This window comes from Oenanthe melanoleuca, chromosome 6, assembly GCF_029582105.1.
Source record: "Oenanthe melanoleuca isolate GR-GAL-2019-014 chromosome 6, OMel1.0, whole genome shotgun sequence".
NCBI classification, from domain to species: domain Eukaryota; kingdom Metazoa; phylum Chordata; class Aves; order Passeriformes; family Muscicapidae; genus Oenanthe; species Oenanthe melanoleuca.
The window spans coordinates 32843882-32867036 of NC_079340.1; the positions used below are offsets into that span (position 1 = coordinate 32843882).

Below are 23155 nucleotides of genomic sequence, written 5' to 3' on the forward strand. Positions count from 1 at the left end.
GCTCACCAGACACTCCTTCCAAGAGGGATTTCCTGAAACCCTGCCAGGCCATGGCTTCTGATGAGCTTGTCATGCCTGTCACTTTTATCTTTACACACACTGAAATGCCATCCCATGGGTTTATTGCCTTCCCTGACTCTGGGTTAGGATGTTGACTTAGGAGCCCTTTTTTCCCTGTGTGTCCTGAGCTCACCTGTGCCTCTAAAGGAAATTTTTTCCCATGTCCTCATACCCTGGTGGAGCATCTGGAGAGTTTCCAGCTGCTCCCAAGACTCAAATTTGCAGCCATCAATTCTGGGAATTTGTTTGATCCACATGAATCCTTTCTGAATTATTGCAGACTCCTAAATATTTTATTGAACCCCAGAATTGTTTGGGATGGAAGAAACATTAAAAATCATTCAGTGCCACCCCTGCCATGGCAGGGACACCTTCACTGTCCCAGGGTGATCAAACTCCAGTGTCCAACCTGGCCTTGGGCACTGCCAGGGATCCAGGGGCAGCCACAGCAAATCTGGGAATTCCATCCCAGCCCCTCCCCACCCTGGAATTCCTTCCCAATATCCCATCCAACCCTTTCATCTGTCAGCTCTCAAAGACCACTGTAGGAATGGTAAAAAAACTCAGAAGTGTGTAAATGTAGTTTAAAAGAAAAAAAAAAAAAAAAAAAATCCAAAATATTGGCAGCAACAGAAATTGCCTTAATTTTGGAAGTGTGGTTGTAGGATTGTGTTTTGCTTGCTGAAGGTTCAGGCTGGGAGTTTGGCTTCCTTAAATAAAACATGTTGGGTTTTTAATGATTTTAATCTGTTCTGTATTGAATTATTCAGTAGAACTAAAAGGTTACAGAAGCATAATGAAAGTGAAAGGTAAAGAGACACAGCCATAAAACATTGTGAACAGAAGGGTGAGACTCAGGACTTGTACCAGACAGAACAAAGTTGTTCTTTAATCTCTGTTCTGAGAAAAATGTCATTATTCCTGCTAGTTCTTGTATTTATATAGAATTTCAGTGGATAAAATCTATATGGGAGGTGGCATTTTTGGGTGGTTGAGAAGCAGCTGAGGGGCACAAGGGCACTGCAGCAAACCTTTTAATGGGCTTCAAATCCAGCTTGGTACCTTAGAGCTGCTCAGCTTTCTGTGATTGCAGGTGGATTGAAAAATATCCTTGATTTTCTCAGCAGCAGTGGTTTGGTTGTGCTTTTGAAGAGGGAGGGAAAAAATTTAAAAAAATTTTAAAAATTAAGTTTCAATTTGAGCTTTGCCTGTGAGAAGTAACTGTGATGCTTTTACTAAGCAGAGGCAGATAATTGGACAGAATTCTTGGTGCCTGAAGCAGTTTTTGTGCAATCGTGTCTGATATTCCCCATTTCTGTTCCACCCCCAGACTCCACCGAGGAGAACACCCTGCACAAGGAGCTGCTGACTTCCCTGCTGATCCTGGTGCTGGTGCTGATCATTTTCGTGGTGCTGGTGGGGTATTTTGTCAGGTGGGTGTTTTCTGGGCTCAGCCCCATCCTTGGTGCCCTCCCACGGAAGCGGGAGGGAGGCAGAGCCTCTGCAGGCAGTGCTGCCCTGCCCTCCCTGCCAGCATGAACAGAAAGAGCTTCTCTAGACTTACATGGTTTGGAAAAAGGGCTGGGAGTGCTCTGGGAGTGGGGAGATGCTGCTCTGCCCTTGCCAGAGCTGCCAGGTTAACGTGGTGCCTCTTGCAGGTTCAGGAGACACAGGAAAGCTGTGGTGACCTCCGGTGACAAAAAGATGCCAAATGGGATCTTGGAAGAGCAAGGTAAGCAGAGATTGGCTTCAGACTCTCATTTTTAATTCACAACTGCTCAAAGTTTGCTTTTACTTCTAATAGAAGTGGCAGGGTTGTTATTAAAGAGAAAATAGCTGGAAAAACTATAATCACAGATTATTTGGGTTGGACAGGATCTGAAACTCATCCAGATCCAGCCCTGCTGCCATGTGCAGGGACATCTGCCAGCACTTGGTTGTCCCATCCTTGCTGGCCTTGGAATAGAATCCATATTTAGAAAGCCATGCTCAAGCAGTCAGAAAATCTTTCCTTTCAGTTGCTGGTTTGAAATAGGTTTCACTTTAAGCTGTGATGCAGCAAATGCTTCTGTGTAAAACTTTTCCTGGGCTCTTTGTGTTTTTAGCAGGATGCCAGCTGAGATCCAAGCTGGTGGCACTCTGATCCTTGTATTTAGAGAAGGAATTGCAGTATTTCTTCCTAAAATGGGGGGAAAAGCCCTCAACACTTTGTGAATGTTTCTGAACAGGGGTTGAGATGGGGCAGTTTGGAGCCAGAGGCACTGAAATAAAACACTGAGGAGTTCCAAAGGTTCTGCACTGGCTGGAGTTTCTGGGTTTGTTTCTGCCCGTGGGGAACCCCAGGCTGGCTCCTCTGTGGGGCCCAGCTCAAACCTGGGCAAGTTGTTGTGACCACAACCCAGAGAAAAATGATAAAGTTGAAGATAAAATGATCACTCTGTGGTTTGTGTCAGTCCCACTGGGCCGTGGGTGAAGTGATGAGCCAGATGAAGAGGGTGGCAGTCAGGGGAAAGTCAAAACCCTAAAAATATCCATCAGCTTCCTGTTGGGTTGCTCCTCTTGGGGCACAGTTTCTGTTGACTGCCAAGTTAGAGAAATTATTTATTATTATTATTGTTTTATTTTTTTATTTTTAGTATTATTATTTCTCCTTGAAATGAAATAATCTCACAGCATCCCCTTGGTGATAGGTACCAAAAGCTGTCCTTGCCCTTCTCCTTTTCTGAATAAAACTTGGTCACTTTTTAATCCAGTGTAAATACAGAAATCATTAATTTCACCAGCAATGGTTCTTCTTGATATCATTATATTCTCAAGGCAACCACTTGGCCTGTGATTTGGTGTTTTAATTGCCTTTAAATCACCTTTCTCACCTCAGGGTGTCATGGCAGAAGTTGATTTTGACACGTGCCATGGTAGAATTTGGTTTTGGCATCTTTCAGCATTTCTAGCTGGAGATCTCTGGCCATGCCTGTGACACCCTGTGCCCTTTCCTGACAGAACAGCAGCGGGTCATGCTGCTCAGCAGGTCCCCCTCAGGCCCCAAGAAGTATTTCCCCATCCCAGTGGAGAACCTGGAGGAGGAGATCCGGGCGCGCTCTGCAGATGAGGGGAAGCTCTTCAGGGAGGAGTTCAATGTAAGTTTTTACACATGGGGGGCTGAAAATGTGGGGAAAACCAAAATATCTGTGAGTGTTGATAATTCTGTGTTTGGTGCATGGCTGGTGCTGTTCTGTGGGTTCTGTCAGGTGTGGGGCCCTTCATCTGGATAAAACTGGAATTCTTGCTGATTTATGGTGCTGAATTGGTATTGCACAAACTGTTTGCCTCTTGCTTGCATTTAAAGAAAGTCTTCAGTGTTTTTCTGAAGCTGGAGGAGAGGAGCATTGAATATAAACCTCTTTAGCATTGATTTTCATGATGTTGGATGGATTTTGGGGGATCTGGGTGTTTCACCTCCATAGGAGAGGACACAGTGTGGCCTTAATATTGCCCTGCTGGGGTTTCACTTCTTTCTTCCTGATAATTTGACTTTTTGCTCTTGGTTCCCATCCCAGCACTCCTGTTTTTGCAGCACCTACCCCAGCACAGTTTCTGTGAGAATTCTCAGCTCTCAGGGTTTTCCTGCTGAGGATTTTGTAGGGCTGAGCTGTACCTGGAGTCTGTGCTGAGCTCCTGCAGGGTTCCTGAGCAGAAACACCACACCAGGAGCCTGAGTTTGGGGCCTTTCCCAGACTTTTTGTGACTTCTTTTCACTTCCCTGCACAGCAGGAGCTGAAATGCCAGGTTGGATTTGGGAGGCAGTGCAGGTGTTGGTTGGGCTGCTGTGGAGTTACCTGTTCACTGGGAGCACATTCAGAGCTGCAGTTTGGTTGATGATAAATTTAAACCACAGAGTTTTGCCTCTTCAGGCAGGCAGCATTGTGGAAATCCTTATCAAAGCTGACAAAATGAAAGTGAGAACCCTGACGAGGTGTGCACTGGTGAATTTGGACTCTGCTGATGAGTTTGCTCTGAGGTGCAGAGTGAAACAAACCATGTTTTAATTTGTAAACTCCTCTTTGCTTTGGTAATTTTTCTGCCCCGTGCTGTGAGTGTGTGGGATTCTGCCCACACCCAAAACCCTGGGTCTGATCCCCAAAAATGAGCAGTGATGGGTTGGATGGGGATGATGCTTGGTGTGGATTTTCCCTGTTTGTGTGGCTGGATGAGCTGTCAGCCCCAGCCTGAGAGGGCTGGAAGTGTCCAGGGCCAGGCTGGACAGGGCTTGGAGCTCCCTGGGACAGTGGAAGGTGTCCCTGCCATGGAAGGGTGGGACAGGATGAGCTTTAAAAGATCCTTCCAACCCAGACCATTCCAAAATTCTCTGGTTCTGTGCCTCACCCTGGGGGTGCTCCAGGGATCTCTGCCCACTCCACACAGCCTGGTCCCACATCTCAGAGACCAGGCATTCCTGGGGATGCAGGAGCAGGAGATCCAGGGGGAATTAGGAACAAATTTGGGCTGAAAATGGTGAGTCCTGGTAGGCAGCACTGCTGAGAAGTTTGGTCCCAAGGGATTTTTTTGGTAAAAATAAAACAGACAACACTAAAAGATGAAGACACCCAGCAGGCAGAAAATAGTTTTGAGGGCAGTTCCTGACTTTGAGGACACTTCTCTTAGATCCAAGTGCCTGATGATGTTCTCCAGCACCTTTGATTTTGTCCTTAAAGCCTCAGTGACCCTTCAGAGGTGCATTGCACCCCTTGGACACTCACCAGAATAGCAGGGACTCCTTTTTTTGTTCTGTGATTCCTTTGTGAGCACTGGGAGCTAGAAGAGTGTGTTCTTTCTTCAAAGGAAAAAAATAAGAAAAAATTAAAAAAAATACTTTTTTTTCTGTAAAGCCTCTACCTCTTTGATCATCCCTGAAGTTTGGGATTATTGCCTTAATTTTTAGATTAATTACTGAAAAGCTTTCCCTGGGAGTTTTCTTTTGAAACTTTGATTCTGGCTGGATTAGGACACCCCTGTGGCTCTTTCAGTGGTGCAAAGAGGAAATGTGCTGGTGCAGGGTGGGCTGAGCCTCCCCCAGCTCCAGGGAGGTTTTGGGGACAGGTCAGAGCTGGTGGCAGAGATGGCCCAGGGCCAGCAGGACTCAGCTCCTCGTGCTCTGGGGCTGCAGGATGTGAGGAGAGCTGGTGAATCACATCCTGCCCAGGGGCTGTGCCTGCCCTGGGCACCAGGAGCCCCTGGCAGTGCCAGGGCTGGGCAGGGGCAGGGCAGGGCATGGGCAGGTCATCTGGCCAGAGAGAATCCCTGTCCACCTGAAAATCCAGAACTTCTCTGGCTAATTGAAAATCTGGTGTCTCACTTTCAGTTTGAAGAGGTTGTTTAAAAAGATTATTATTTCCTAGAGTCACACAAGGAAGGTGCTTAAAGATCATCCAGTTCCAATCCCTTGCCACAGACAGGAACACCTTCCACTACTTCTTTTTACACAAAAATGTAGTTTTTGTGTCTCATAAATGTACTTTAATCAGCAAAACAAGCTGATAAGAGCCACGAGCTCTGTTGACATCAGGAATTAAGCAGTCTGCTGACAGCAGCTTTCTTCCCCAGCCCTGTTTTAGCTCCTTTCTCTGCCCCTCAGAGCTTTTTGCCCCATGAGAGCCCCAAACAGAGTGCAGGGTGCTGTGTGCTGGAGGCTCAGGGTCCCCATGTCCCCTCCCTGTGTCACCCTTGGCTGTTCTGGAAATTGCAGCCCTGTCTCTGCCAGCCAGGCAGGCCCTGACTCTGTTTTTCCATGTGTGACTCAGACTGGAGGAGGTTGGTGCTGGGATGTTACCTCAGTGGGATCCACCCTGCTGGGGATTGGAGTTCAGCTAAAGGAGCTTCATGAAATAAACTTAAAGGGATTTCTCCAATCCCAGTTCTGCTTTGGTCCCTCTGCAGTGGCAGCATCTCAGCTGTGGAGAAACTCCATCATGGGCTCCTCCTGGCTTTCATCTTCTCCTTTCTCCTTTGCTTTATTGCCCTCTATGACTGGGTTTTTTTTTTTTTTGTTTTTTTGTTTTTTTTTTTGGTTGGTTTTTTTGGTTTTTTTTTTTTTTGGGGGGGGGTTTTTTGTTGTTTTTTTTTTAAGCCAGACTAAATTTATCTGCACTGAGCTCTCGCTGCACAGAACTCAACTCACACTTAAAAAACTCACAAACTATTTTTCCTTCCTCCTTTTCACCCAGGGCTGGGCCTGCAGAGGCAGAGCTGAGCAATATTTGGTATCTGATGTCCCCAGCCCTGCTCCTGTGCCTGAGCCCAGGGTGGGTGCCACCACTGGGGTCGTGCTCTGAGTCACTGGGCAGATGGCAGCTCCAGGCAGCAGCTCAGAGTTGAACAATTTGCTAAATAACTCTGATCTCTGAGAGAAAAAAAAATCCTTCTCTCTTCCCAACTGCTGAAATTGTTGTCTGGAGTGAAAAAAGTTGAAATATATTTAGTTCTGTTGGATGCAAATTTTCCCTAAGCCATGTGCAGACAAAATTATTTGTTTTCTAACACATTGACTCTCTCTATATATTATTTTTTTCAGTCATTAACGTCTGGGTATGTGCAGGGAACGTTTGAAATGGCAAACAAGGAAGAAAACAGGGAGAAGAACAGATATCCCAACATCCTGCCATGTAAGCCATTTGCTTTTCTTTGAAACCAGACAGTTAATTTTGGCACTGAGCAGGTTGGTGTTCATGTGCTGAAAATACTCAAATAATAACAATTCACTGGTCAGAAATGCTGTTCATGTTGTCTGTTGGGAGCTTTCCCAGGCCTCCTGCTTGCAAGGAAATGCCATCTTTCAGATCTAATAACTTGCCAGTACTCTTGTTTCTCTTGTTTTCTTGCAGATGATCATTCCAGAGTGATTTTGTCCCAGATTGATGGAGTCCCCCCTTCAGACTACATTAATGCATCATATATAGATGTGAGTTGAGAGCTGGACAAACTTTGGGGATTCAAGGAATAATTCTCTGCTTGCACACCTTGGCCTTTCACCTTTAACTGCTGTGGCTTTTATTTCCACAGGGTTATAAAGAAAAGAATAAATTTATAGCAGCACAAGGTAACTTCTCATTTCTCCCTCCTCTCCACCTTAGGGCTCAGCACATTTAGTTATAGATGTGTTTGAAAGGTTTTTTTTTAGCTGCAGGTGGTGGTCAAGTGTGAGGCTGGATTTAGAGGTTATGGAATGAATTGAAATGAAATTGCAATTGAAATGAATTTGCAATGTGTGTGAGGTCACCAGCTGCCTCCAGGCCTGTAGATTCTGCCCTGAGCAGAGGCTCATTTCCCCCTCAGACCCTCTTTGTACCAAAATTGGTGTTTCCTGATGATCCATTCCAAGTTTGTTGTGGTCCCAGGGAACCTTGGAATGGGGGAGAGCTGCAGAGTGGGAATTCTAAATGTTGCTCCTGCCATAGTTAAAAGATTAAATAATGTTTAAGAATTAATATGTTGGAGAATCTTCCAGTGCTTAGAGGGGCTCCAGGAAATGACTGGGGCCAAGGGATGGAGGGACAGGACACAGGGAATGGCTTTGAGCTGACAGTGGGTGGGTTTAGATGGGATTTTGGGCAGGATTTGTTCCCTGGGAGGGTTGGGATGGAATTCCCAGATTTGCTGTGGCTGCCCCTGGATCCCTGGAGTGTCCAGTGCCAGGTATGACATTGGGGTTGGAGCATCTGGGACAGTCCCTGCCATGGCAGGGGTGGGAAGTAAATGATCTTTAAAGTCCTTTCCAGCTCAAACCATTCTGTGATTCCATGAGTGATATTTCAAGAGAGAAGATTCCTTCTAAAAATGTAGATTTGGGAGCATGATTATGTAAAAGAAAGCATGATGGGGAGTTATTTAATACATAAATGTACAAATCTGGTATATTCCTGTGCAGGTGTAGCAAACACAGCCCTGGGTGGGTGCCCAGGGCAGGGTGTGGGATCCATCCCCTCTCCTGAGCATCTCCCTGTTCTGTCTGCAGGACCCAAGCAGGAAACAGTCAATGACTTCTGGAGGATGATCTGGGAGCAGAAATCAGCCATTATTGTCATGTTAACCAACCTGAAAGAAAGAAAAGAGGTAAAAAGCTCTGTCACTCTGCCCTGTGCTCCAGAAGCACTCAGGGTCTGACCAGGTGCATTTCTGACCACATCCTGCCCTGGCCCCTGTCAGCACAGCTGAGTTTCTGCTCAGAAATGTCATTTTCATTTCTAAAATACCCATTTATATCAGGTGATCTCAGGGAGAAAATTCTGATGGCAAATTGTCCTGCATAGCCCAGAGCCAAGGGAAAACTCTTGTGGTTTTATCCCAGTGTAAGGCTGAACTTGTGGATGGGATTGATTAGGAATGAAATAAAAACTCTGTTCATTTTATTAGGTTTATTGGGTTTCAAAAGGCACAGTTTGTCAACTAAACAATGGGAAATTAAAGCTGCTTCTCTGTGAGGGTGCTGCTGTTCTTCCTGTCCCCCACTGCTCCCCTGAGGATGGGCATCCCTTGTTCTCCTCCTGGAGCTGATTTTCCTGTGCTTGAAGCTCCAGCAGCAAATCCCCAGCCCACGAGGGCCAATTCCCAGTGTGAGCATCCAGAGCTGCTAAACCTGGACATGGTGATGCTGCTCTGGATTCCTCCTGGCTGCAGCTAAAGCTTGAGAGCAGCATGAAAACCTCACAGCTGTGCAAAGCTGCCAAACTGAAACAGAAACTGAGGGGCTGAGCAGGTTAAAAACCAATTGCAGCCTGTTCTCTGCAGTTTGAGAAAGGGCAGCAGGGTGCCAGGAGCTGTGCCAGGGCTGTGCCAGAGCAGCAGGGTGTTAGAGCAGTGCCAGGCTGTGCCAGCTGTGCCAGGTGAGCAGCTCTGCACCCTCCCTTGCTCACCCTCCCTGCTCACAGCTGCGAGTGGAAGCAAAGGCAGGCTGATAAAATCCCCTCTTTGCCTCTGAAGTTCAGTTTTTCTGCTGCTGTCTGTGTGCAGGAGAAGTGTTTCCAGTACTGGCCCGACCAGGGCTGCTGGAGCTACGGCAGCGTCCGTGTGTCTGTGGAGGATTGCATCGTGCTGGTGGATTACACCATCCGCAAGTTCTGCGTGCACTCGGTGAGCCCGGGGCTGCTGGGGGTCCCTCAAAGTGCCAAACACCTGCTTGGAACAGATCCAGGCTCCAGATGTAACTGTGGAGCTGTTGGCTTTCACTTTATAAATGAATCTTTGCAAATTATTAATCACAGCGATATTAATACAGTGCAGCTTGTAATTCACTTTTAACCACTTTAATGCAATAGAATTTATCCACTTTTGTGGCCAAAATTATCAATCACAGAAATTTTAATGTGGTGCAGTTTGTAATCACTCCTAACCACTTTAATGCAATAGAATTTATCCACTTATGTGGCCAAAATTATTAATCACAGAAATTTTAATATGGTGCAGTTTGTGATCACTTTTAACTACTTTAATGCAATAGAATTTATCCACTTTTGTGGCCAAAATTATCAATCACTGCAATTTTAATATGGTGCAGTTTGTGATCACTTTTAACCACTTTAATGCAATAGAGTTTATCCACTTATGTGGCCAAAATTATCAATCACTGCAATTTTAATATGGTGCAGTTTGTGATCACTTTTAACCACTTTAATGCAATAGAGTTTATCCACTTATGTGGCCAAAATTATTAAACACAGAAATTTTAATGTGGTGCAGTTTGTAATCACTCCTAACCACTTTAATGCAATAGAATTTATCCATTTATGTGGCCAAAATTATTAATCACAGAAATTTTAATGTGGTGCAGTTTGTAATCACTCCTAACCACTTTAATGCAATAGAATTTATCCACTTATGTGGCCAAAATTATTAATCACAGCAGTTTTAATATGGTTCAGTTTGTGATCACTTTTAGCAACTTTTGTTGTAATAGAATTTGTCCACTTTTGTGGCCAGTGCTGTAACTTGTATTCTCAAAATGTCATTTGTGAATAATATTTTTGTTTATGAGCAGTGCAATAAATTCAGTTTTAACTTTCAAAATATTACATATATTACATATATTACATATATTACATATATTTAATACATTAAATATGAGAATATTTATTAAATATTTATATATTTTATATAAACTAACATTATTTATATATTAATCATAGTAAACATTAAAATATTAAGAGATTAAAATATGTTACACGTTTAACTTTTACAAACATAAGTATAACTATCAAATAATAACTAATACCTTTGGTTTTGTAACTAGCAATGAAAGCCAAACATCTGTAAAATAACTTATCTAACATTTTTAAAAATACAGAAAAAATATAAATAATATATAGAATATATATATAAATATATACAAATATATGATCAGTAACTCTCAAATACTAAAACCACAAAACCAAAAGCTGATGTGAAAAAGTAGCACATGACCCTCAAAAAAACACATTCACAGGTCAGATATCAAACCAAACTAAAAAATTCCCAAAGCATACAAATTGTAAAAAATATTTGAATATATATATTTCTTTAGAAGAAGGTGGGGTTTTTTTAATTGCACAGATAAAAAATGAGTGAATTTGGATATATTTGGCTATTTGGAAGAGTTTGTCTCACTCTTTGCAATCCTATTCTGGGATTATTCCACTAAAAATTAATAGTAAATTATATTTTTACTTAGTGTTTGTATCTTATATACCCTGTAAACTCCAAATCCTTGAGTCAGAGTGTGGTGGGAAATGAAGCCATAAATAAGCATGGCAGTTTGTTTATTCATCTCTGCACAAAAAAAGAGATTTTAAACTCAGAGTCTGGCTGTTCCTGCAGCTCCAGGAGGGATGCAAAGCTCCCAGGCTCGTCACACAGCTGCACTTCACCAGCTGGCCAGATTTTGGGGTGCCTTTCACACCTATTGGCATGCTGAAATTCCTGAAAAAAGTCAAAACCCTGAATCCTGCCCATGCTGGACCAATTGTTGTTCACTGTAGGTATGTATGTGCTCCTCAGCCCATTCTTGTGGCTTGGCCTGCAGTTATTTATATATATATCTGAATTCTTACATTTATTTTTACATGTATTTTTAAGATTTTATGTATATTTTATATATGTATTTATGTTTATATCTATATTTACTCATATTTCTATTCAAGGCTAATAATCTGCTGAGTTTTTGAGAGCTCAGAGTAAAAACAATTTCCACAGCTCTGATTTGCTCTCAGTTTAATACTCAAGCAGAAGTTGTTGTTCTGCTGTTTGGGGTTTTTAATGAGGGATCTCCATTGTTTGGTATAAATCTGTTCTTTGTCAGAAAAACAGACTGCTGATAGAAATCTGTGGCCTTTGCCTTCAGTGCTGCTTGAAGAATTCATCCCCCACTTCTCCCACAGTTAAATATTGTATTTTTTTAATGGAAATCAGCCATGAATTCCTGAAAAGTTTGGAAGAAAGGTTTCAATTCAAGAGACTCAAATGCTGCAATTTTAAAAATGTGCTTCATCCCAATCCAGAAGCAATTCCCACTCCTTGGTCACTCACATGCTGCTGTCAAAGGCTGCTGCTGAAATCTTTAAATGAAAAAAAATCTTCTAATGAAATCTTTAAAATCTTTTAATGAAACTAAAACCAAACTCTCAGACAGTTGGGAGAGAATAATTGCAGCCTCTTTAGCAACTGTGAGCTCACCACTGAGCCACAAGTGATTTTTCAGGAGCAATTATTGCAAGGTTGGAATAAAAAAACACAAGAGCAGAATGAAAAGGAAAGAAGAGCAGCTTTGTCTGTTTGGGTCTTTATTTTTAAGGAAAAAAAAAAGTTGTAAATTCCTGAATTTTCTCTTTTTGCTTGCTAGAAATTCTCCCTGGGAAAGTGAAAAAGAGGGTGTTTGTCCTGCTGGGATTCACCTTCTCTCCCAGGTGTCATGAAAGAAAGAGTTTGAAAAAAAAAAAAAAAAACATTTAGATGGGAAAAATAGATTTGTCTCAGTTGAGAATATTTTTTTTAGCCCTTTGCTGTTGTGGAATCTCATTCTGGGCTTGAGCTTTATTTGGCAGCAGCAGCAAATGCTGTGCTTGGTTTAACCAGCAGAAGGAAAGGAAAATACAAAATAATTTCATAAAGAGAGATTTCAGTCTGAAGGGCCAGCAGAGCAGGGGGAGGTTGCTGTGTGTCAGAAATGAAGGAGAGGTGACACTGAATTTCTGAGTTCAGGATGTGACACCACTGAATTGTTGGGAAGAGGAAAGGGAAGCCCATCAGCTGTGAGTAACATTCCATTTTTAGGGAGGCTGCAGAACAATCCTGCCCAGGCACTCTGGCCAGAACCTCCCCAGTGGGGTTTGGGAAGTGAATAAAACACTGATTTAGCATTTGGAAATCAAGGAGTGAAAATGAGGAGGGGCAGGATTTTCTGCTGATTCTGGTGTTCTGTAAGGTTTTAGGAATAGGGGTTTTTTAGGAAATAAATAGGGTTGGTTTTTTTTTAGGAAATAAATAGGGGTATTTTTGTTTTTTGAAATAGGGTTTGTTTTTTTTTTTTTTAAATAGGGGTGTTTTTTTGAAATAGGGTCTTTTTTTTGAAATAGGGTCTTTTTTTTTTGAAATAGGGTCTTTTTTTTTGAAATAGGGTCTTTTTTTTGAAATAGGGTCTTTTTTTTTTAAATAGAATTTTTTCAGTGGGTAGAGAGGGACTTGGAGGAGTAGCTGAGGGATGCCACAAAGCAGGAGGAGAACAATCTGTTTTAAGTGGGAATTAAAACATTAATTAGGACATGAGGGGGATGCCAGAATGGATGGGTGGAAGGGAATCTCCATCATCCCTCCAAACCTCTGGAATGGAGAAAAAGCTCGTGGGCTTTGGTTTCCCTGCTGGTAAAGTGTTTGTGGAAATGAAATAACTGTGCTACAAACACAATTTATTTATTTTTTCTGGTGCTGTTGAAAACCAAACATTGCATTGCTGAGAATTGCTTTGTATTTTTGAGCCTGTGAGGGGGAGGAGAGAGTTTTTTTTCTCGTGTTCCTGGAGGTGTTTGTGGCCATTGCAGCCAAGGAACTGCCCAGAGGTTAAAGGGGAGCTGCTCATGAGCAGGACAGGATGCCTTGCCCTTTTCCTCTGGAAGGAAGAGCTGAAAGTCGCTGGAATTTTGTCATTTCTGATGGACGTGCTCCCTCTCGTGGCTTTTAAGGATATAAAAACCAAAAAGTGTTCCACGTTGGGAAATGTGGAGCTAAAAATTACTAAAAGAAGAATTAAAATTTTATCTCGATTTGAATTATTAGAGATGGTCAAGCAGATTTTTTTTTTCTCAAATGTATTTTTAGATATAATTCTGATGGCATCAGCTGGGAAGAGCTGGGTTTTTTTGCTGAAAACACCCCTCTGTTTTTGATGTGCTTGTTAAAATGAAAAAGGGGGAGGTTTAGATTGGATATTAGGAAATATTTCTTCACTGAAAGGGTCTGGGGTGTCAGGAGAAAAACCTCAAAAAAAACCCCCAAAAACCCATTTCTTATCAGTGCAGAAACCCCAGATGGAAGAAAACCACACTGGCTGTGTGTGATCATTGTTAAAATTACTTTAGTTCCCTGAGGGAATAGTTAGAATTTTTTTTATGGTTTTCCATATGGTAAAATATTTATTTTTTATATAGGTTTAAAATAATAATTGCCATCTGGGTGTTAACTGGAGTTCTCCCTTTGCTTGAAAGGATTAATGTAAGCAGAAATTGGGTGAAAAAAAGATGTTGTAAAAAAAGTTTGATGATGGAGCAGCAAGTTCCAAAATGGGACAGGCTACAGGGGTGGGTAGAGCCCCATCCCTGGAGGGGTTTAACGTGGACGTGGGAGGAGCAGAGGCTTTTCCAGCCTTGCCAGCTCCGCAGTTCCGGGGATTTAGGAGTGTTTGGGGGCAGTGCTGGGTGCTGCAGCTGGGATTATTGTGATTTTATCGTGGCTCCGTGGCGTGTCCCCCCAGCGCCGGCGTGGGGCGCACGGGCACCTTCATCGTCATCGACGCCATCATGGACATGATGCTGGCCGAGCGCAGGGTGGACGTCTTCGACTTCGTCTGCAGGATCCGCAGCCAGCGGCCACAGATGGTGCAGACTGATGTGAGTGTGCAGCTCTTGGGGCTCAGACTGTCCCCAGGCCCGGGATCCACCAGAGTAACAGCTCAGAGCTCTTGTGGCAGAGCCCCAGCTCAGAGATTGTCCCCAACCCCGGGATCCTCCAGAGCTCTTGTGGCAGAGCCCCAGCTCAGAGATTGTCCCCAACCCCAGGATCCACCAGAGCTCTTGTGGCAGAGCCCCAGCTCAGAGATTGTCCCCAACCCTGGGATCCACCAGAGCTCCTGTGGCAGAGCCCCAGCTCAGAGATTGTCCCCAACCCCAGGATCCACCAGAGCTCTTGTGGCAGAGCCCCAGCTCAAAGATTGTCCCCAACCCCAGGATCCACCAGAGTAACAGCTCAGAGCTCTTGTGGCAGAGCCCCAGCTCAGAGATTGTCCCCAACCCCGGGATCCTCCAGAGTAACAGCTCAGAGCTCAAAGATTGTCCCCAACCCTGGGATCCACCAGAGATCTTGTGGCAGAGCCCCAGCTCAAAGATTGTCCCCAACCCTGGGATCCACCAGAGTAACAGCTCAGAGCTCAAAGATTGTCCCCAACCCTGGGATCCACCAGAGCTCTTGTGGCAGAGCCCCAGCTCAGAGATTGTCCCCAACCCCGGGATCCACCAGAGCTCTTGTGGCAGAGCCCCAGCTCAGAGATTGTCCCCAACCCCGGGATCCTCCAGAGATCTTGTGGCAGAGCCCCAGCTCAGAGATTGTCCCCGACCCTGGGATCCTCCAGAGCTCTTGTGGCAGAGCCCCAGCTCAGAGATTGTCCCCAAGCCCGGGATCCTCCAGAGCTCTTGTGGCAGAGCCCCAGCTCAGAGATTGTCCCCAAGCCCGGGATCCTCCAGAGCTCTTGTGGCAGAGCCCCAGCTCAGAGATTGTCCCCAACCCCGGGATCCACCAGAGTAACAGCTCAGAGCTCTTGTGGCAGAGCCCCAGCTCAGAGATTGTCCCCAACCCCGGGATCCACCAGAGCTCTTGTGGCAGAGCCCCAGCTCAGAGATTGTCCCCAACCCTGGGATCCACCAGAGCTCTTGTGGCAGAGCCCCAGCTCAGAGATTCCAGTGTAACACCCTGGAACTCCCTCCTAGCTGTTCACTCTGGGGGAGCTCAAGGGTGCTACATAGATAAAGGAAGGAATCCAAAAGAGGCTCTTTGGCTTTCTCAGGGATCTCGTTCATTGCATGATGACTCCAGAACAAAGAGGTTTTAGGGTCTCAGCTAACAGACTTTTCTAGGGAAAAGGTCAGGGAGGGGACTTGGGAAGAAGCCAATGGGATGTGGACACGAAGTTAGGGTAACAGGAGAGATCAGGAAGGACAGAGGCCCTTTTGGCTTTCCTGCCAATGATGTAGGACCCTAGAAAGAGTTATGGCATTCCTTCTACCCCTGGTTTTGGGTTACAACATTCCAAAGGTGTATTTATTTCTTCAAAGGGATTTGCTGACAAATTTGGTCCCATTATATATAAAACAAAGGGTTTTTATGGCTTTCTAGAGGATTGAAGTTCTAACCAATAAAAACTACAAATTGCAAGCTAGCCAGTTACCTTGAAATTCTAAGTAAGAAAAAGACCAATTACCTTATGACTTTAAGAACCAATAGAATTCTTAAGAGATAACAGAAGTTTTGATAAGGAGAAAGGGGCTCTGCTTCAAGGGATTTCTGTGTTTAAGGAACCAGATCCCAGGAGTCCAGTTTGGGGGAAGTAACATCATCTATACAAGTGCACTGAGACCACCCCAGATCCCAGCTTTGCCTGGGCACAGCAGGAAGTGCTGCTGTGTTCCCACTCTTGTGCAGCCCAGGGGTTGCACAGGGCTTGGAGCAGCCTGGGATTAGTGGGAATTGTTGATCTGGTAGAACCTCCACATGTTACTGTATTGGGGTTATGGAGTGGCAAAAGGACACAGTAACATGGGACTGACTCTCTTGCATGGTGCAAGAAAGAACAAGAGCAGTCTATTGAAGGCTTTAAATAAGACACTTTGTGAAAAACAAAATACAGTCAGTTCATTGGTCAGAGAAGGAGACAGCTCTCATCCCAGGTTTTCTCACTGATCCAGCAGGTGTTCATCTTTTGGTATAACTCTCTTGTGTTTACAGTAGAGAAAGTGATTCTAGCTTGGGGAAAATCCTAGCTGAGCCTGAGAAAGCCAGACTGAAAAAATCCCCTAAGATTCTTCACAGAAGTGTCCCTGCCCATGGCAGGGTGGAGTGGATGAGGTTTAAGGTCCTTTCCGACCCAGAAACCATTCTGGGATTCTCCAATTCAAAAATGCACGAAGCCCAGTGAAGGATGTGGGGTGGGGGAGCAGATAAAGGCAGAGTAGACCACACTGGAACACTGAATTTTTCAGTCATTTCCAGGTTTTCCCATGCACATGGGAGTGGAATGTCAAAAAATATGAATGGAAGTGTGAGCAAACAGGAAAACTCTGGTTTAGCATAATAATTTCTAATTATTATTATTTCAATGATTAGGAGATTGTCACCAAACAGGGACAAGACAAGGAGCAGTGGTTTTGAACAGCCAGAGGGCAGGGCTGGATGGGATATTGGGAATTGGGAATTGTTCCCTGGGAGGGTGGGGAGGAGCTGGGATGGAATTCCCAGATTTGCTGTGGCTGCCCCTGGATCCCTGGCAGTGCCCAAGGCCAGGCTGGACACTGGGGTTGGAGCACTGGGACAGTGAAGGTGTCCCTGCCATGGCAGGGGTGGCACTGGGTGGGGTTTAAGGTCCCTTCCCACCCAAACCATTGAGTGATTTTTAAATAAATGCCAGAATTCCTCATTTCCCTCCCTTCATCTTCCTGTCTGTCCCTTCCAGATGCAATATTCCTTCATCTACCAAGCCTTACTTGAGTACTACCTCTATGGGGACACAGAGCTGGATGTGTCATCCCTGGAAAAACACCTCCAGACTTCCCACAGTGCTGCACCAAACCTGGTCAAAATAGGGCTGGAAGAGGAATTTAAAGTAAGTGTGGAAATCTTTCCTGTAGGATTTCCAAGATTTAAGCTGAGAGGATAAAAGTGTAACCTTAAAGGTGCATAAAAGGGAAGAAGTTGTTTTATTTGGTGGTTGTTGTGAATGGGGCCTTGCTGAACATCCTGTTCCCTAAATTCAGATTCTAATCTCATTCCCCCATTCAGAGCTGTGTCATTCTGTGGCTGTTCCCCAAATGTTTTTTATTTGTTTATAAGAGAAAAGTGGAGTGATTCTCTGGGTCTGGTGCAGGCTGCCAGATCAGATAATGCTGGAAGATGAAACTGGATGAGGTGCCCCAAATCTGCATCCCAGTGGGATTGCTAATTCTGAGGTGACTGACAGCAGGGAGAGCTGCAGGGAATTCACAGGGCTGGTGCCCAATGTCCAGAGTGTCAAGAGAAAAACCCAAAAAAACCCAATTTCTTATCAGTGGGGAAACCCCAGATGGAAGAAAACCACACTGGCTGTGTGTGATCATTGTTAAAATGACTTTAGTTCCCTGGGGGAATAATTAGAATTTTTTTATGGTTTTCCTTATGGTAAAATATTTATTTTCTATATAGGTTTAAAATAATAATTGACATTTGGGTGTTAACTGGAGTTTTCCCTTTGCTTTAAAGGATTGATTTAATCAGAAATTGGGAACTGGGTAAAGAAAATGTTGTAAAAAGAAAGTTTGATAGAGCAGCAAGTTCCAAAATCAATAGTCTTGAGGGAAGGAATTTTTGGCTGTGAGGGTGGTCAGGCTGTGGCACAGGGTGCCCAGAGGAGCTGTGGGTGACCCTGGATCCCTGGGAGTGCCCAAGGTGAGGCTGGAGCACCTGGGACAGTGGGAGGTGTCAGGGTGGCCCTGGGTGGGATTTAAACCAACCCAAACCATTCTGGGATTCTGTGGCTGTTACTCCTTAATTCATAGCCAGGACATGAAGTGGCCTCGGGCTCCCTGTGCCTGTGGCTCTGATTTGGGACCAGGAGAGTCCCTGGGAGTGCTGGGTGCCCCCCCTGCCCTGGGCTCACCTGCCTGTGCTCTCTGCAGAAGCTGACCAATGTCCGCATCATGAAGGAGAACATGAGGACTGGCAACCTTCCAGCCAACATGAAGAAAGCAAGAGTCATCCAGATCATCCCCTGTAAGAGCTCAATCCTGAGAAAGTGTCTAAATCCCTGGCTGGGGGCACACACTGCACCTGGCTGCTGGCAGAGCACAGCTCCCCTTACAAGCTGTCATCTGTAAAAAACTCAGTTTTATTAAATCACCCCAAAATCTGTTATAATTGGGGATTTTGAGTTAAATAACTCAGCAGTTTCACCTTTTAACCCAGCCCTTTTCTGTGTGACTCCTTGCACCATCTCAGCAGCACTGAAATGTTTGCCCCTGGAAATGAACATTTCAGAGAAGATTTTCTGGGGTTTGTTCTTCCATGTGCAGCTGACAAAAGCAAGACTGGACTCAAAATTAAGATTAGACTTTTTTTACTAGACTCAAAACTAAGCCCAGACCTTTTTTTTTCCCCAGATGATTTTAACAGAGTGATTCTGTCCATGAAAAGAGGGCAGGAGTACACAGACTACATCAATGCTTCCTTCATAGATGTAAGTACACAACATTTTCATGCATTTCCTTTTCAAATCAGATTTTTCTGCTGCTGATAGTATTTTTAAAGAGACACAATCAGCTTGGCTTGCAGAGAGCATGAGCTTTGTTTATGGGAGTTTCCAAATGCATTTCTTATCTGGTGGTTTTAATTTCAGTTTAAGTGTCTGTGCAATTTAAACCCTGTTGTTAGATTTATAAGCCAAACCTTTTATTAAATTCTGACCAAACAAATCAGCTGCACAACTGACAGCCAGTGGTTCAATTACCTGGGTCAGGTTAACAGGTGTAAATATTTGCTTTTTTGAGAAACAGAACAGTCTTTGGCAGCCAGGCTTTTCTTGGGCAGAGCTGGATGAATTCCAGACTTTCTTCCCAGTTCCTGTTGGAAGCTGAACACGAGATTGATTCTTGTTTTTGTTTAAATATGAGAATTAATCATTAAGCAGTAACACCATGTTAGTGACTGGGGGTTGTGGCTTCCATGCAGATCACATCTGCAGGAAAAGGAGGAAAGGCTGGATGTGCCCTTGGGGCTGGATCAGGTTGGACTTGGTGATCTCAGAGCTCTTCTCCAGCCTCACTGACTCTGAAATAAAACTGGACCTCAACACTTGAGCTAGAAGTTAATTCTGGAGCAAAGCTGAGAGCTGCAGTTGTGATGATCTTGGGAAGTGTGGTCCTGCAGAATCTCATCCCCTCAGCCACAACTGGAAGAACCCACCTGAGGGTTGTGAACTGGGAGATTTTAGAGTCCCAGAATGGCTGAGGTTGGCAAAGCTCTCTGAGACCACTGAGTCCAACCATCCCCAGCACTGCCAGGGCCACCACTGCCCGTGTCCCCAGGTGCCACCTCCACATTTGAACTCCCTTCAGGGATGGGGACTTACTGCCCTGGGCACTGACAACACTTCCATGGGGGATTTCCCCTAAAATCCAACTTCCCCCGTTCCTGGTGCAGCCTGGGGCCGTTCCCTGGGGGAGAAGGATCAGGATCCCATTGCAGCTGAGCTGTGCTGTGAGCAGCAGCCCTGTCCCTCCCTGGCTGATCCCACTCCTTTCCCACAGGGCTATCGACAGAAGGATTATTTCATTGCCACCCAGGGCCCCCTGCCCCACACAGTGGAGGATTTCTGGAGGATGGTGTGGGAGTGGAAGTGCCACACCATCGTGATGCTCACCGAGGTCCAGGAGAGGGAGCAGGTACGTGCCCCTGCCTAAAAATTCCACCAATCCAAGATTTATTTATTTATTTATTTTTCTTTTCCTAAAATGAGCATTTGCTTCACTCTTTGGTGTGGGGCTGCTTTTGCTGGAATTTTCAGGAAAATCAAAAAAAACCTGAAATATTATGGTTTTTGAAAGCTTCCAGTTGGCATTAAGGGATGCCTGACATGGGACAGAGTTTTGGGATTTGGGAACAAACTTTTGCATGAACTCTTATCCCAGTAAAAGCTCACATTGTTCATTCTGAGCCTGTCCTAATATGATTTAAATATGAGAATCAATTCATTATTTGATTTAAATGTGAGAATTAATGTCATTAATTAATGAAGGAGTCCTGTGCTGCAGGTGAAAAATTCTGGATTCAACAAGGATGTTGTAAAAAGCTTTTTGTTGGTGGTTTTGGGAGGCTTTTAACAACATTGTCTTGCTTTCAGGAATTCCATTTATTATTCTACTCTGTTTTAAAGCAATATTTGCTGTCTGGGCCTCCTGAGCCCTTTTCTTCATGATGGTTTCTATTCAAGAAATATTTTATCACTGTAATCTTAGTGTTTAGACACACACTTATTATGCTGGATGTCACTTCTTATACCAGAGATTCATGACAATGTAGATAACTGGGGGGAAAAAAAAAATCAAGAAATGTTTGCAATTCTCTGGATTTTGTAGGAAAAATGCTGCCAGTACTGGCCATCAGAGGGCTCTGTGACTCATGGAGACATCACAGTGGAAATCAAGAGTGACAGCCTGATGGATGCCATCAGTGTGAGGGATTTCCTGGTGACATATAATCAGGTAATTCTTTAAAATTCCAGTGGTTTTTTTAAATTATTTTTTTTATTTTTATTCCATCAGAAGGCATTTAGAAATCTGGTTATGTATCTTAAATCCTGGTATTTCTGTCTAAACTTAAGTGTGGTTAATCAAAAGCTGGCATTAAGAGGAAGCTTGAAGTGAAATAGGAATTTATATGTAATTTTATATTTTATATAAAAGTTACATGAAATAATTTTGCTTGAAGTCCCTGAAAATTCTGATCAGTAAAACAGGTGATTACAAAATGGGGGGGAGGTGGATTTTGGGGTTTTTTAAACTATTTTTTGTAGTTTTGTATCCTAGATTTTTCTGCCATCTCCTGCAGAGGTATCAAAGAAAATTTGATTCAGGGTTTTTCACAGAATTCCAGACAGATTTGGATTGGAAGGGACCTTAAAACTCATCTCACCCCACCCCCTGCCATGGGCAGGGACACCTCCCACTGTCCCAGGTTTTTCCAAGCCCTGTCCAACCTGGCCCTACTTCCAGTGTATCCTAACTCCTTCCCAGGGGAAACAGCTGTGCAAACCAAAGGAAAATTGTAGGGGGGAATTATCAGTGTGGGAAGGGGATTTAGAAACTCACCTGCCAGGACAGAATCATGGAATATTACTGGAAATAAGATCAACAGTTCCAGACCTGCAGATGTTCCAGGCAGGAATTGTGTTTCCAGCTGGGAGCACCAATGGCTGAATGGTGTTTTCCTGCTGGCAGAGCAACCAGGAGAAGCAGAGCAGGCTGGTGAGGCAGTTCCACTTCCATGGGTGGCCGGAGATCGGGATTCCAGCCGAGGGCAAGGGCATGATCGACCTCATTGCAGCTGTGCAGAAGCAGCAGCAGCAGACAGGGAACCACCCCATCACTGTGCACTGCAGGTGAGCCCCCTCTGCTCCTCAGCCTGGCTGTTCCATACCCTGTGTCCTGCTGTGGAGGACAGGTGTCTGCTAAGAAAGGCAGGAGCCTCTCTTTGAAATGGAGGATGCAAACCCCCTCCCTCCAAATTATTATAATCTTGAAATTAAGGGGTTCTCAGGCTCCTTCTCCCTCTCAGAGATGGGAATTAGGAATAACAGTTCTTGACTAGGAAAATTAAACTAGCAATGCAGTATTACACAGAACAATCCCAGCCCTGCCAGAGTCAGAATCCAAGCTGACACCCGTCAGTCAGTCAGGGTGTTGGCACAGTCCCATTCAATGGTGGCTGCATCCTCCTGCAGGGGCAGATGTGGTTCAGCTGGAGCAGTGCTCCTGGAGAAGGTGCAGTTTCCTCTGAAGCTCCAGGGATGATGTGGAAAGGTCTGGCTTTCCTCTGGAATCCAGTGGGAAAGGCTCCTCTGGTGGTCCAAAATGTCAGTTTTTATCTGGGTAGGAAAGGCTTGGCTCCTCCCCTGGCTGGAGCATCTCCCAGTGGGATGATGGAATTTTATCAGTCATGCCCTGGGACTCACTGGCCATGAACAGGAGATATCTCCTGGAGGGAGGATGGGCTGTGGGAAAGATAAAGATGATTGCCCATTAGCAGGAGATATCCCCACAGAGATCAGGGTCACTGCCCCAGCTGGTTTAACAGATGGTGACAGAATTCACATTTCTGACCACATCCTGTAGTGCAACCCAAGACACCCTGGCATTCCTCTTTTCCCATTTTTACCCCAGTTCATGCCCAACAATTGTTTTTGCATTGCAGTGCTGGAGCAGGGAGGACAGGAACCTTCATAGCCCTGAGCAACATCCTGGAGCGGGTGAAGGCCGAGGGGCTCCTGGACGTGTTCCAGGCTGTGAAGAGCTTGAGGCTGCAGAGGCCACACATGGTGCAAACACTGGTATGGGGTTTGCCAGGGCTTGGGAAGGGAGTTCTGTGTGCAAATGTTCTTGGGAGAGGGGAATAAAGGGAGGTTGGCATCAATTTTTGGCAGATTGACATAAATGATGTGTGGTGGGTGTGTGTGTAATAATTGTGGTTTTACAGGGGTTTTTAGGGCTTGTCTGAAAATACAACTTGGTTGAATAGTCTCTGTCTTTTAGGAACTCAAAAACGGTTTAGCAGTTAAACTAAACATATTTTGAGTGTTGCAGGTGATAAAATCTATTAAGTAAATGGCTTTCAAGCTATTTATCAGTGGTTCTTTCTTACCTTAAAATGTCTGAACATAAATTAGAATCATGGAGTGGTTTGGGTTGGAAGGGACCTTAAAGCTCATCCCATTCCCACCCCTGCCATGGACAGGGACACCTCCCACCATCCCAGGTGCTCCAAGCCCTGTCCAGCCTGGCCTTGGACACTGCCAGAGATGTGGAAATCCTTGGAAATGTCTCTGACTTTTTAAAACCTTTAAATTTTC

The 23155-nt window shown here is 44.6% G+C and overlaps 1 protein-coding gene across 5 annotated transcripts in view; it reads left to right on the top strand.

Annotated features, from left to right (window-relative positions):
• Positions 1-23155, top strand: part of PTPRE (protein tyrosine phosphatase receptor type E) — an 89556-nt gene that overhangs the window by 62539 nt on the left and 3862 nt on the right. For 4 of the 5 annotated variants that reach the window (XM_056495159.1, XM_056495162.1, XM_056495160.1 and 1 more), the window contains exons 3-19: positions 1391-1493; positions 1719-1792; positions 3061-3197; positions 6629-6719; positions 6939-7015; positions 7117-7153; positions 8069-8166; positions 9064-9183; positions 10903-11063; positions 14048-14183; positions 17015-17164; positions 18213-18306; positions 18693-18769; positions 19839-19973; positions 20667-20792; positions 21528-21688; positions 22501-22636. In XM_056495159.1, coding sequence (XP_056351134.1) covers positions 1391-1493; positions 1719-1792; positions 3061-3197; positions 6629-6719; positions 6939-7015; positions 7117-7153; positions 8069-8166; positions 9064-9183; positions 10903-11063; positions 14048-14183; positions 17015-17164; positions 18213-18306; positions 18693-18769; positions 19839-19973; positions 20667-20792; positions 21528-21688; positions 22501-22636 — 1913 coding nt within the window. Of the gene's footprint in view, positions 1-1390; positions 1494-1557; positions 1628-1718; positions 1793-3060; positions 3198-6628; positions 6720-6938; positions 7016-7116; positions 7154-8068; positions 8167-9063; positions 9184-10902; positions 11064-14047; positions 14184-17014; positions 17165-18212; positions 18307-18692; positions 18770-19838; positions 19974-20666; positions 20793-21527; positions 21689-22500; positions 22637-23155 lie in introns of those variants that run through there. The other variant, XM_056495163.1, reaches the window with a different exon arrangement.